General features: G+C 32.3%; 1 protein-coding gene across 1 annotated transcript; it reads right to left on the minus strand.

Moving 5' to 3' along the window:
* Window positions 1-6,663: 6,663 nt before the first annotated feature.
* On the minus strand, window positions 6,664-7,970 carry LOC143591469 (transcription factor bHLH30-like). Its single transcript, XM_077071667.1, has 2 exons — window positions 7,687-7,970; window positions 6,664-7,356 (listed from the first exon to the last, which is right to left on the minus strand). Exons 1-2 carry the CDS (start codon window positions 7,933-7,935, stop codon window positions 6,907-6,909), a joined length of 699 nt encoding a protein of 232 aa, XP_076927782.1. The 5' UTR covers window positions 7,936-7,970; the 3' UTR covers window positions 6,664-6,906.
* Between the last annotated feature and the right edge of the window lie 7,305 nt (window positions 7,971-15,275).

Raw genomic sequence — 15,275 nt, forward strand, 5'->3', positions numbered from 1 at the left:
AAATTTATTTTGTGTCTTTTTTTACATTCATACCTAACATATATTATCATATAAAATGAACCACAAATATAAATATATGTGTTAATTAAATACGAAAAATGAGATACGCATATGTTTATAACCAAATGTAAATGTACAAAAAGGAGAAAAAAAACTGTACGGTTTGTCCACGATTTAACCATACATCGAGAGACTATCCCTTGCAGAACAAAATCACTTCAACAAGGAGACCGGTCGATGCAAGTTCAACTATGCACTTCAAGAGAGAGAGAATGGATATTAGGGATGATAATGAAACTTAAACTCGAAACTCGAATTATTTGGGACGAGTATGTTTTTGGATAATCGGGTATGGGACGGTGTATGAGATTACCTTTGAAATTTTCGCGGTATGGGATATGGTGAGAGAATCGTCTACCTGACACGATTACCCGATAACATATATCCATTTACCCGATTGTATCCTAGACATGATTTTCTTTCTTTTTCTATTTATGTTGTGTGTGTGTACATATATATATATATATATATTATATTTTTTTTAAGTATATATACCGTATTTGTTTCAACAATATATATATATACTAGTTTTTATCCCCGGTATTACGGGGGTTGTTTTATGTTATTTGTTTTTGATATTTATTTATTTTTTGAACTTTTATTTTTTTATTGTATGGAAGTTAATAATATACTTATGGTTTGATGATAAATTGTTTCACAAATAAATGAGATGTTATAACCCGGTTTAAAAATTATATGGATTTGATGAGACCCAAGACCCGTTTATTTTTTTTACTATAAAATTGGTTTTTTAATTATAAATAATATATATTTTAAATAAATCATATATTAAATTTTAACATATCCCTACATTTTAGGATTTTTATATTAAATATTTGGTGAGATTAGTTTTTATTTTAATGAGATGTTATAACCCGTTTAAGAAACATCTGGGTTTGATATAACTCATACCCATGAATTCGGGTCAAATGCATGAGAAGTCTCCATTTAAAAATCAAGCAAACCTGGTGACTCCAAAAAAGGGGGAAGCGACCACATCGCGACACATAAGATTTTTATATTTTCGTTTATATATATTATATATATATATACTAGTTTTTATTCCCCGTATTACGGGGGTTGTATTTCTTTTTCGTGTCTAATATTCATATTTTTTTTTGCATTTTAATTTTATTTATTATAAAAAAGTTAGTAATATACTTAAGGTTTAATAATGAAATAGTTTCACAAATAACTGACATGTTATAACCCGTTTAAAAACTATGGGTTTGGTGAGACCTACGACCCTATTTTTGCTTATTTTTTTTACTATAAAATTGTTTCTTATTATAAATAATATATTTTTCTTAAAAAATTAAATATTAATATTTAGTATATCCCTATTTTTATAGGATTTGCATATCAAATACTTAGTGAGATTTATTTTTAGAATAATAAGATGTTATAACTCGTTTAAGGTTATCTAGGTATGGTGAGACCCATACCTCGAATTCTATTTAAAATGCATGAAAGTCTTCATTTACAAATAAAACAATATGGTAGCTTGAGTAAATGTAAGAAACAACCATAGAGCTTTTAAATGTTTTGTTTATTTACGAGGGTTGTTTTATATTATTGGTTTTTAATATTTATTTATTTTTTGAATTTTTATTTTTTTTATTGTATGAAAGTTAATAATATATATATAGGGTTTGGATCAAATACAAATGAATACTTGATTTTCACGTTTAACACGTTAATTTCATTTGTACGTTAACCCTCCCATATATATATATATATATATATATATATATATATATATATATATATATGATTTGATGATAATTGTTTCACAAATAAATGAGATGTTATAACCCGGTTTAAAAGCTATATGAGTTTGATGAGACCCAAGACCCGTTTATTTTTTATATTATAAAATTGATTTTTTAATTATAAATAAGATATATCTTTTTTAAATAAATCATATATTAATTTTTGGTATATCCCTACTATTTAAGATTTTTATATCAAATATTTCGTAAGATTAGTTTTAATTTAATGAGATGTTATAACCCGTTTAACCTATATATGGGTTTGATTAGACTCATACCCATAAATTCGAGTCAAATGCATGAGAAGCCTCTATTTAAAAATCAAGGAAATCTGGTGACTCCAAAAAAAGGGGAAACGACCACATCGCGACACGTAGAATTTTTATGTCTTCGTTTATATAGATTATAGATAGGGTAAGGATATTAAGAGAACTCTTTGTAAATTGAGAACATTGAGAAACCATTTTGAAGCACTAAAAAAATCTCTAAAAACTATTTAAAAAAATCATAAAACAAAAAGTAACAAAAATTTTAAAAAGGTAAAAAACCAAAATTCTTATATTTTATTCCGGTTTCATAAAAAAAAACTTCGTATTATACTGATGTGTATAATTTTATTTAATATTTAGTTACGTAATGTACACATATATACATTATCATTTATCTTAAATTATATATATATGTGTATAAAAAAACATGTATAAAATTAAAAAAAAAAGCATTATACATATGAATATATTTTGTTAAACCGATATTTTATTCAATTTTTATTTTTTTATAAAACCGGAATGAAAAATAATTTTTTTTGATTTTTTACTTATTCTATTTTCGAGTTTTTTTTTGTTTTATAATTTTTTTATTTTTTGTTAAAAATAGTGTTTTTGTGGTCTAAAATCACATTATCCTAATCCTGTATGTATATACCGCACACGGTTTTCTTTCTTTATTTTTTAAAACTGGTTACTGTTTTTGTATATACCCGATACATACCCGACAACTCGACAAGGAAACCTCTATACAAATCGCGGAGTTAATCACATTGCGGTGTTCTGAAAACTCATCCCAACTTCGTGGTTTCGACTTAACATCACGATTTCGACGCTAGCAAGTCGGATGTTGAGGATTAATTTAATCTTTTTTATGATTTTAGTATTTTAATTTTATTAATGAGTTTTTAAGTTTCGAAAAACAGTATCGATTTCTATATAAATTGATTACCTTTTTGCTTAGTATAAAGTAAACTTAGTGTGGAAATTTTGAGTTGATGATTATGGGAAGGTGACATCCGGGGCAGGAGAGATTGCCTCGATTCACATTTATAATTAATAAATATTTAGGTAGTGTTTGGTATGCATGAATGATATGAGGAATGGAATGATTCATTACGTGAGAAAGAAGAAAATGGTGTTTGGTTGCTTAATGGAATGGAATCATCCATTACACGTGGAATCTCATTCCATAAAAAACCATTCATTCTCACATCCTTTTTTTTCATTTCATTCGTCCCCCACCCTACTTTCTCAACACCACCACCACCTAACAACAACAACAACCACCACTACCATCGCCACCACCACCACTGATCTCCACCGCCGCCGTCGCCACAACCTCCGCCACTGCCACCACTACTAGCGCTACAGCCGCCACCTGACCATAACCGCCACCATCACTGTCGCTGCGCGCCTGACCACCTCCTCCGTCGTCACCACCGTACCATCGCTATCACTACCAATGCTACCACCGCCACCACCACCATCATTTTCGTCGGCGGAGCTACAACCATCGTTGCCATTTGAGGTTTTTTTTTGTAAAAAAATAAATATATTTTGAGATAAAAATGTTTTTATTATTTCTATTTCATTCATACAATTTTTTTTTTATACAAAACAACATAAAGTAATTATTTATTTTATTTTCATGGATTAACCAAACAAGACATAGAAATGATAATGATCCATTTCATGTCCTTATCCATTCTATTCATTTTCTCATTCCATTTCATCTCCATTCCATTACTTCCAACCAGACATACTAACATACGTATTCAATAACGCATGCTTCTTAATAGTTGTATATAACACAAAAGTAAAAGTTTATAAAATAGTTCTGTTCCTTTTCTTTTTGTAATCTGGCATATGCTTAGGAAATACAGACAAAAAATGATATCACTCTATTAAATAAGTTTAAGTTTATAAATTTAAGTTAGTATGAAAATCACATATTTTAGGTCATAAATATAATTCCGCCTCTAAACTATACATAAAGGCGATTTAATATTCATTTCTCTTCACATCATTTTAAATTTTTAATGAATACGTTAACTTAAATCCTTATCATTTATGCTATAGTAATTAATATTCTATCAAGGTTTTCGGCTTCTGGTTTTTTAAATCTACACTATTTTGTTCGTTAAGCATATTTTGTAATCCATGCCCTTTAATAAATTTTATATTAGTTTGTGTATTCATACCGAAACAATTTCAGTAATATCGAAATTATAATAATTGACATGGAGACACAAACTTATTTATCTATTGAGCGTTCAAGTAATTAAGTTATGCAATTATCAAATCCATAATATATTTACATATATATTCAAGAAAAGTGTTAAATTTGTTTAATTTAAATTTCATTTCATATAAGAATTAAAGGAGTATGAATAGTTATACAGTTTATTTAGTTAACATCACATATTCACATCAACTTAAATGGATAGGGCTTGTATCTATTTGGGCTTGTGGTCTAACCCAACGTATGAAACAGCCCGCCAGGGAGATAATCAACGAGGATTGAGGACCATCAAAAGTGTGGGTGTTGTTGGTTTTGACAAAACGAAGGCAGCCCGAAGAATACATATGCTCTAATCGTATATTTGAATGATGGAGTTGTGAGTTGTGATAATGTATTACATGCATTTAAGCTGATACTTATCAAATGAACCCTGTAAGTCAGTTAGTTGAATCACTCTAATATCCTACACTCTTCTAATCGAATCCTAATGAAATCACTCTAACCTCTTTGGAGGCATGCACCATGAATATGTGAAGAACCTAATCTTGATTTCTTGAAGTTGGATCACTGAATACTAAAAGGTTAGCTTGATCAGGTTAATTATATTTATCATTTGATGAAATAGTGGATTCTACGAAGATTCAAATATGATACAGTTTATAATAGCATTCAACACATCAAACTTATGTTATTTGATTATATAATTTAACATTTCGCTTAACTTTGGTGTAGTAGAAGGTTCAAAAAATGCAAAATTGCTAGGACCGAATGGTGTAATAATTCATTATTGTATTTGTAACTTTTATTTTTTCTTTTTTCTTTTTCTAGCTTTTTGCTATAGATATGCTTGTAAAAGTTCAATTAACTCAATTTATCTAACTCAAGTAACTCGAAATTTGATTTATAAAAAAACCCTTAATTTCTATCCAAAGTCCACAACATTACTATTAAATCACCTCCCGCCTCATACACCTCATATCTATGGTTATTTTAACATTGTCTCACACAACCCTGTCACCGTGGTGTTTTCACCAGGATTACACCGAGAGTTAGTTTGGGATTTGAAATTACAAAATGCAAAACTGGAGCCATTTAGGTCACATTCACGATGAGTGTTTTGCCCAATCTTTCATCTCTGCGGTATAGAACTCTGGACTTTCCGCTCTGTTTTCAAGTTTTGTTTCCATTTTCAACTTAGATCAGTTTAGTAATTCAAAAGGACATTATTGATGCAAATTAGTATTGATAACAAAACTTGTTTATATTAAGAAGATATTTACTAATTGAGTTCAACCATCATAATAATATGTAGTGCGAACCATATAACGGTTAGGAAAAAAAAAGCTCACATGGTTGTTCGTATACAAAGTAAAAGTATACTATCGTGTTTAGTTAGTATGGCGTTTATTAGTTTGCATTTACGAATAGCTAGTTATTGTTAGCTCGCTTGATGTCTAAAACTATGCCGGCCTATTTTCTATTTGGTATTATAAAGACGGATGTAAGTGATGATGAAATACATTTCACTTTCATATATTTCTCTCATTATAAATAGTTTAGGTTAGATTAGATTAATGAGATTTTCGTCGGGATATAAGAACTGCGCAGTTTAAGATGCAGCTCAATCCAAATTCCAAGTTACAAATTAGATGTTGACAATAAATTTTATAAATCAAAACAACAAATCATACATAGTTAACAAAGAAAAATGCAGCTTTGAAAGAAGACTAGCAATGATGATGGATATAGGGTAAACTCAAATAAATTAGAGTAAATTATACTGATTATATAGTTAATTTAATTAATAGTCCGGCATAATTTATATCTCTTATCATTATCTTTGCTTGAGATAAGTATATTTGCTATATGAATATCGTTTCCATGACATTTGTTCATAGTTTTAGATTCGTCAGATATACTTAATGAATTATCTGTATCAGATAGAGATAAGTATACATGGCATCATAGTTTTTAGATTCGTCACCCTACATAATATATTCATTTGGCTTGTTTTTGTGTACAGTTACAACTTTGTTCTCTAAAAAACGAACTTCTCATTCTTAGAATATTCTCTCTCTTGTCCGATTATTTACTTCATGAATCCACAAAATACTTTAATCTGAAAGCAAAATTACATGATTCGGTAACCTATCTTGAAATGTGAAATAAAACATACGCTCATACACTCTCTACGCTTCTTAAAAGGAACCTACTTACTATGTTACTAAACCGAGTAATTATAACAAAACTTGATGATAAATATAAGAAACGCTTATAGAAATATACAAATACAATAACAAAATGATGCAATCATAAAGTAATTTACAAAGTACTCTTATAATGACTGATTGACTTCTGACCCAGTTCATTCTTTTGCCTACCAAAGTACCAGCCCATCAAACCTTCTCATCATTACTTTATTGCTATTATCAACCATCGAGTTGGGTTCAACTCAAAATACAAAGAATTTTAACAAATGCACAAATATAACCTTCAAAAGGGCCACAAATACAAGAAAAATTCGTAAACATTTAACATTCTAAATACCTCCAAAAACTCGAAATCAGACACATGAACCTGAACCACGCGGTCTTTTGTTTCTAGGAAGATCCAAGAATGATGCACGGTCCATAACCACCTTTAGTGCCCTTCGTAGTTCCTGTAACCCTTGATCTTTCGTTATTGACGAAACTTGAACCCATAACACACATTTTATTCTCCCACCCAGTGTCCCTATCTCCGTACGCACTAATTTAACACGTACAGATTCCAATGCCCGTGTTAATTCCATGATCACCTCCGGCCTATCCTCGCAACAAACACGAACCTTTATCATAATCTTGTTGGTACTAGAATCTTCTCCAACATATGTCAACTCAAGCTCATCATTTTCACTTGGAATCATATAGTATCCTTCACTTTCATCCATACCAGTCGATTCCAATTCGGCCGCCACCTTCTTTAACTCGGTCACCCGCCTTACTACTTCGGCTAATAACGAAGCTTTATCCGCCTATCATAAAAAATATTAAAAAGTACGAAAAAACAAAGCCCTAATATCTTTATAGGTAAATAATTAAGGACAATATAGATTGATATATAGATTTAGGAGTAATGTTGCACGACTACCTAAATCTTTCATATTCAACTTACAAAACTATATAATGCTTAATAAATTATCTAACAAAGAAAAAGAACAATAAAAAGTATGAAAACTGAAAAGACAAAAGTTTTAGGTTTATGATTACATATATCCTCTTTTCAGACGTGGGTTTAAAATAATAATAATAATTAGAAAGTATGATTAAATTGAATATGAACAAATGTGGAAAGTGAATAGTACTTTGACTGTGTTGGGAAGGAGGCTACGGAGGGTGGCAAGGTGGCCATTGATCCTCTTTCGGCGTCTCCTTTCGGCTTCGCTGTGTCGGTTACAAGCTGCAGCCGCCTTCGCCTCCGCCACCGCTGCTTCCTTGTCGTCCGTGTTCGTGTTAGCTGATAAATCACTTCGTCCATGATCACACACCAAGTTTCTAATAATATTCGAACAGTTAGTGTACTGGTACCCATAGTTTGGTACAAATTGCATCATTGTTTTACGAAAGTGATCTAGAACTAAGTGTTATAAGTGGTTAGAAGTGTTGTGGACTGATGAGTTGAACTCTATGACTCCATGGATTAATATATGCGAGTGAGAGTGAGAGTGAGAGTGATATTTAGGGTTAACATGTACACGACATATGTCGGGCGACAGGGTTACACAGACGGCATTGGGCCGGGAAGCACCCGTGACAGGTGAAAATTATGTTGTCTCAACTCTTTGACGAAAGGAAATTATAGTCCTCGGTCTCTTCATGTGTTACTTCATAATTTATTACTGATCTGTTTAACGTTGTTTGAATAATTGGATTTGTTTGTAATATATATAGGTGTCATCCGAGGGTAAAGGTTGTGTGAATAGATGTAAAGAGGTTGGAGGTATAGATTAGTGTGTAATTAAATGACTTAAGTAGAGTGAAAACTCGACTAAATTTGAGATTGGTTTGTTTTAAGCACTATTTTTAAAGCTCTCACATGATTTTCGAATAATTTTACTTGCTAGAGCTTGACTCGTTTATTTCTATTATTAATATTCAATAGCTTTTGATGTATATATTTACCAAAATCGATATATAATTGGCAACATGTATCTCAACTAAAGTGGGAGAAACCCTTAAGCTATGGCGGGAGTGCTAAAATTTGTAAGGCTCGATAAAGACTTATACGTTAGCATTCACTGCACCAAACAAAATTCATGTTGAAGCGTTGATAAAAAATAACACGTCGCAACTATAAATCTAAAGTTTTATAATTTATCATAATTTAAAGTTCGTAGAGGAAAATAGGAAAACGAAATCTTGAAGTAGGTACATTATCACAAACAACTCGATTTTGAAAATAATTTACACTGTATATGATAAAAATGAAGACATCAATCACAATGATAGATTTGGAATTTTATAGAACGTTATATTTTAAAAGTTATAAAACAAAAAAAGTTACAAGCAGGCCAATGTCAAAATCTAGTTGGACAAAAAGAATATTAAAAAAAACAAACAGAAAAGTATAATGTTTAAATTGAAAGTCCGTTTAAAATTGAGAGCTCATATTGTATCTTAATTATGGATATACGGTAACTTTTAAGTCTAATAAACTCCCACTTACGTAGTTGTACAAATACAAATGTGCTTAAACAACTTGTATACATTGATTTGATAGAGTAAACACTAAACTTTGGATAGGGCCTCCTTCATACTATGCGTTGTGATTTTGTACATAATGTTAAACGATACATTCTTCGACAATGATAGAGTAATTACGATCAAAGCGTTCTTGTCTAATTTCTTTCAATCTGCTTAACACATCTTTTCTGATTTTCAAACTCGAGCACTACATTCAAATCTTTCTGATAATATAGCACTTCAACATGTATCTTCTACTCCACTAATCAAAATTTTGTCCATACACCTTCTGTATGGTGTCGCTTGCAACAATTGCCATAAGGGTAACTAAAACGAAAAGTTGGATAAAAAATACGAGACAAACACGGTAATGGAACAGCCCTGAACTTAATGATTATGTTACTGAACTCTGTTAAACAATCACCCTATTTAAACACAATGGAATAACAAACTGTAATTTAGAAACAAAAGCTTTAAACTGAAACAATAAAATTTAACAAACATGGTTGTCAATGGTTCTCGGTTTCTTTTATCGTTTCTTCTTATTTGACACGTGTTTAAAAATAGGATATGATTCAAATGGTTTTTTGGCTCGTACTTGCTTAATCGAAAATGATAAAAACAAACTTTCAACAACCTCGAACTAATCAAGAATGCACGCAAAATCAGCCACAAACATATGTGCAGTGGCGGCCTTGCACGAACACGACGAAGAGATCGACTGGACTGTTGGCGGTTTGCTTTCTCGGACCAACATTGACATGAATCTTTCTCTGTGGTTGAATAGTGATCGGATGACCACTCCTTGATTTGTAGCTATTGTTTTACTATATGATTGGCTGGGGACGACGACATAACTGCCGACAACTAACCCTAGATATCACAACTCTCTTATCTCGATTGTTTTCTATGTGTAACCAAGTATGAAGATGAATTGATGTTTCACTTCATGCTTGCAATCGAATCAAATGGAGATTAATATGAAAATAGCGGACATGGGGAGGAGATGTTATAAAGGAGGGGAAATAAAGTGTTTTAGGTCCAAAATACCCCATGTGGCTGGCGTGTGGGGAGGAGTTAACGGTTGTTTTGAACGGAGTGAGGCAACATGACTCAATAGACGAAGTTTGGAAACCCTAGGCTCTAGAATTTCATGATTTGCAATTTCGTACTCAACTAGTAAACCTTGTAAAATCGCAGGGAGTCAAACCAAAATTAGCTCTACTAAATATCATCAAATGTGAAATCTTTTCCTCTCCATTCTATTATTGTGCGAAAGTTTTAGCAACTTGAAAATGGATGATTGAACTTAATCACCACTTAGCTACTAGTTTGAAATAAACAAAATGACACTCAGATAGAACAAGAACATCATATAGAGTTGCATGCTCCTTGCGCTTTTGGACTAGCCTTGAACATATCCTCATCCACTTGAAATTCCGTTCTAAACATTTGTTTTAGCATCATACTTAATACTTCTGACATCGTACAACATAGCATAAATGCCTTTACCATTATCCTTATAACACAGTCCATCAATAAAGCACAATATATAACATATAAATGTGTGACATAAATACGTGGTCAGGAAGATGTTTGGTCAAACTTGGAACCTTCAGAAAAATATGAAACATGCATATGCATATATTATTTTAAGGTGTATTGTTTTTTTTTATAATTTTAAGTATTATTTTTTGGTCGTTGTCGATCTCAACTAACAAATTGGCTGATAACAGTCCCACATTTTATCAAATTTGTTCCCAACGGTTTACAACTATCAGAATGCTAACGTCGTTAGTTACAGGTCGCGTGGAAAATCCTTTTTGCGGGAAAATCACATTTTTTGCTGGGAAACTCAACCTAAACACCACCACCACTTGAGTAACACCAACCAACGATGGTTCGATCTAGGGTTTCGAGGACCTCAATATTTTAAGCTTTTACTAGAAAAAAGTTCCTAAATGTTCGATCTAATGTTAAAAAGATGTTTGGGACGGAAATGCCGAGTTTTTCTAGAAAAATGTGAGTTTTCCAACAAAAAATGATTTCCCAAGCGACTTGCAACTAACAACGATAGTATTCTTAGTCACTGATTATTTTGGAACAAATATGATAAAATGTGATATCGTTTCAACTAATTCGTTAGTTGGGACCGACATCGAACAAAAAATGATGGTTGGGATTGATAAAACCAATGCACCTTATTTTAACTGAGTTAAATAATATGGCTACGTAACCTTGTGGTCGCTTATTTTTACTCTTTTGATCACTATATTTGTTAACGTTCTGTACATCTAATTAGGCATATCCTTAGAAGGCGTAAGGACGTGCCTGGTGTTTGACTTAGCTCCTGCATTAGTACATGGTCTTGGGGGGGGGGGGGGGGGGGGGGTTGAGGGGTGCAGATTGTTTCATCATCTAATGTACACAATCTTATCTTATACTACAAAACTTATCTTATACTACAAACGCAACTGGCATTTGATTGATCAAGTTGTCACTAATGCTTAGTTACCACTTGTAACTATTATTTTCATCAACTTCATACTAGCCATGTACACCCAATTAGCACACACTCCTGTTAGGATGTAGCCCCTTATACCCGGCGCACTGCCATGAACCCCGGGGCACTCCTGGGGGTAGTGCCCCTTTGGAACCACACCAAAGGAATGGTTCCCCGTTTGCCCCTAAAAGTGTGCCCAAAATCATTAGTGTTTAAATGACACGTCTCCTAACTCATCAAAATGTATTATGATTTCTCATTTGATTTTAAGTACACCCGATCACACTAATGGACAGGGCCGTCTCCGAGAATTTAAATACATCGGCAGAGTCAAAATAAAAAGGCCCGTAGGTCTTAGCGAAATTTTTTTATTTGCTAATATACATGGATAAATCTTTTATCGACCGATTTGTTATAAACGGAAACCATTCTGAGCATGTAATTATCTCATAAACCATTGCAAATAACCTTATTTTTAACAACAAAAAACATATATATGTGATATGTTTAAAAAAGTTTGTGCCCCGGCCGATGGTGCGGCTCGCACACTAAAACCAGCAATGGCATTTGGACGACTTGGAAGAGAGTGAGCGAGAGAGATGGCAAATTACAAAGCGTCTTCATGAGCAGGTCCATGAAGCACCATGGAAGGAGGCCCACGCGCATGGAGGTCAACAATACGATCGAATGGTCTAACAATGCTCTTCTATCCACATCTTACGAACTCATGAGCTCCATTAGTATAATGCGTTAGGCAAATGAATGAAGGACAAGTGCACCACTTCAAACACACAATCATTTTCCGGCGCATTTGATTACTTGGACATTAATTATTTGTGTCGTCTTTTTCCTTTTTTATAGATTTCTCATTCTCATGTGAATAAAGCTGCCTTTTTTCATAAATGAAGTATTCACTGTATTTTAGTTTCGGTCAAAATAAACTTATGTATTTGTTTTACTATAATTATTTCCGTTTCTGTCGTTTAGGCTGAAATCATAGAATACCAAATAAGTTTGAAAGTTACTCAATTTACTGGATACAGAAATCACTGTTTCATAGTTTTGAAATTTCTCATAAATGATAAAAATGAAACAAAAATTTATTTATAAGTTAATTATTGCAACTTGTTTTCTACCTCAGGTATATGGGTAATGATTAAGACTTAAAATATTAAGGTCGACTTAGGTTCGAAACCTGATTCAAGGGGGTTGTCTCATAATGGTGAGTTTCCTCCTTGATAATATTCATATGTGAGCCAGACATGTAGCGTCAAAATCAGTATGAAAGGTTGACATCCCGTCTCCAAAAAGCTCACTCAAATATTAAGGTGGTTCCTAACGCAATTATATATATATATATATATATATATATATAAGTTAATGACTGTTTAACCCCCATTAACCAAGCAATCAAGCTTTCAAGATCTCACCCTTCACCTTTTAACGGTTGTTAAAGATTTCACCCATCCAAAGTTTAATGCCCCTTTAACGCATGTGAGAACTGATTACAGCCTACTAACACAACCAACTCGGCTTTAACGTCCAATTCTTTAAAACTAAGGGTGGCAAACCCAACTGAAATGGATTGTTTTGGGTCAAGATGGATAAACTTTAAAAGTAAAATGAGTTAGGAAGGATCATAAAAATTCTTCAAGTGGGTCAGGATGGGTTGGAAATATACAAGTGAGTTTCATTTATAGGTTAAAATGGGTCAAAACAAAATATCCAAGTTATCCAAAATTTATCTAATTCAAAATACCCAAACTATCACGTGCGAAACAAAACTCATCCGAAACCCAAAAAACGATCAAAACGAAAGAAAAACTCCGAACCGATTAAAACGAAACAAAAACAGGAATGAAACCGAAAAACTGACCAAAACGAAACAAAAAAAAACGGGAATGAAACCGAAAAACTGACCAAAACGAAACAAGCGAAATGCAACCGAAAAGCTAACCAAAACTAAGCAAAAACACCGAACCGATCAAACCGAAACAAAACTGAATCGAAATATAAAAACAACCAAAACGAAACAAAAAAACCGATATGAAACCGAAAAGCTGACCAAAACGAAACAAAAAAAAACAAAATGCAACTGAAAACTGAAATCAATACAAAACAAAAACACCGAATCGACCGAAACAAAACAAAAAAAACCAAAACGAAACTGAACCAATATAGAAAAACGACCAAACGAAACAAAAAAAAAGCGAAATGCAACTGAAAAGCTTACCAAAACAAAACAAAAACACTGAACCGACCAAAGCGAACCAAAAAAACCGAAACAAAACATAACCGGAATAGAAAAACGACCGAAACGAAACAAAAAAACCGAATTGAAACTGAAAAACCGACCAAAAGGAAACGTATAAAAACTAAATGCAATTTAAAAACCGAACCAAAACGAATCAAAAACACCGAACCGACCAAACGAAACAAAAAAACTGAAACGAAACTGAACCGAAATAGAAAAACGACCAAAACGATACAAAAAAACCCGATATGAAACTGAAAAACTGACCAAAACGGAAAAAAAAACCGAAATGCAATAAAAAAGCTTGCCAAAATGAAACAAAAAAACTGAAACGTAGCCGACCAAAATAAAACAAATGAATCGAAACGAAACAAAAAAAAAACGAAATGAAACCGAAAAACTGACTAAAACAAAAACACACTGAAACTGAAAACACCGAGAAATCGAAACCGAAATCATTGAAACCGAGCATATACCGAAACCGACCGAAATGGAAAAAAAAAACAAAACCGAACCGGAAAAAACTCCCGGAAAACTCGAACCTGAACCGGTACAAAACGTTTTTTTTTAAGAATGAGGATGATGGGGGAAACATTTTAGTTATTTTACATTTTGCGTTTTTTATTTATATTTTGAGTTATTATTTTTAATAGTTTTTTTGAATATTTTTTTGAGAGGTTTCTAAAACCCTTTGTATGGCAACATTCATTTGGGTCAAGATGGGTTAGTTTTATCCATCTTGACCCATATTCATCCTAACCCTTTATTTTAAAAATTCATCCTAGCCTAATATCCATTCTGACCCATTACCCAAATCCAACTCAACTCACTCTCATTGTCACCTCTAGTTAAACATACCTCAAGGACTTGTGTTAACCGTTTACATTGGCGTCAAATTTGAACCAGAGTCGGAGTGGTTTTTTAGCTAAGAAAACTTAAATGACTTTATTAAAATACAAGAATAACATGGTCCCATAACAAATTTTTAATTTTTATATCCACTTTTCTTTTTCTATTAACATGTATTCTTTAATATTGCGTGTTATTGTATCATTAGTTAAATATATCAAATATATGTGTATGCATGCACACACGTGAGTATGTAGGTAATCAAGAAAATTTTTGATAATTAGGCATGCCACGTAAATATTAGACTAATGGAGTTATTCATTAGTTGTCAGCCATTGAAAACAAGTACTCTTGTAATTAGTTGGGACCACAATCAGTAAAGCGTTAGGTTGGGACTTTTCACTACAAAAAATTGGTATAAGGCAACCTTTAATTCACACAAAAAAAAACTGTATTAGGTGAAGTTGCAATAGACCTAATGCAACCTTTTTGTAATTAGAAAATGCAACTTTTTCTTTCAAATGCAACCCTTTAAAAGTGTTGCATTTGAAAGAAATAGTTCCGTTATCTAACAAAAAGGTTGCACTAGATCTAATGCAGTTTTT

The sequence above is a fragment of the Bidens hawaiensis genome, unplaced genomic scaffold (genome assembly GCF_021521415.1).
Source record: "Bidens hawaiensis isolate Kalapana, Puna unplaced genomic scaffold, B.hawaiensis_p1.1 tig00001685_1, whole genome shotgun sequence".
NCBI lineage: Eukaryota > Viridiplantae > Streptophyta > Magnoliopsida > Asterales > Asteraceae > Bidens > Bidens hawaiensis.

Excerpts from the sequence above, each read along its gene's own strand:
- LOC143591469 (XM_077071667.1), bottom strand. The coding sequence starts at position 7,935 with ATGATGCAATTTGTACCAAACTATGGGTACCAGTACACTAACTGTTCG. Across the intron at positions 7,357-7,686 it reads TCCTTCCCAACACAGTCAAA|GCGGATAAAGCTTCGTTATT; the intron begins GTACTATTCACT and ends TTTTTATGATAG.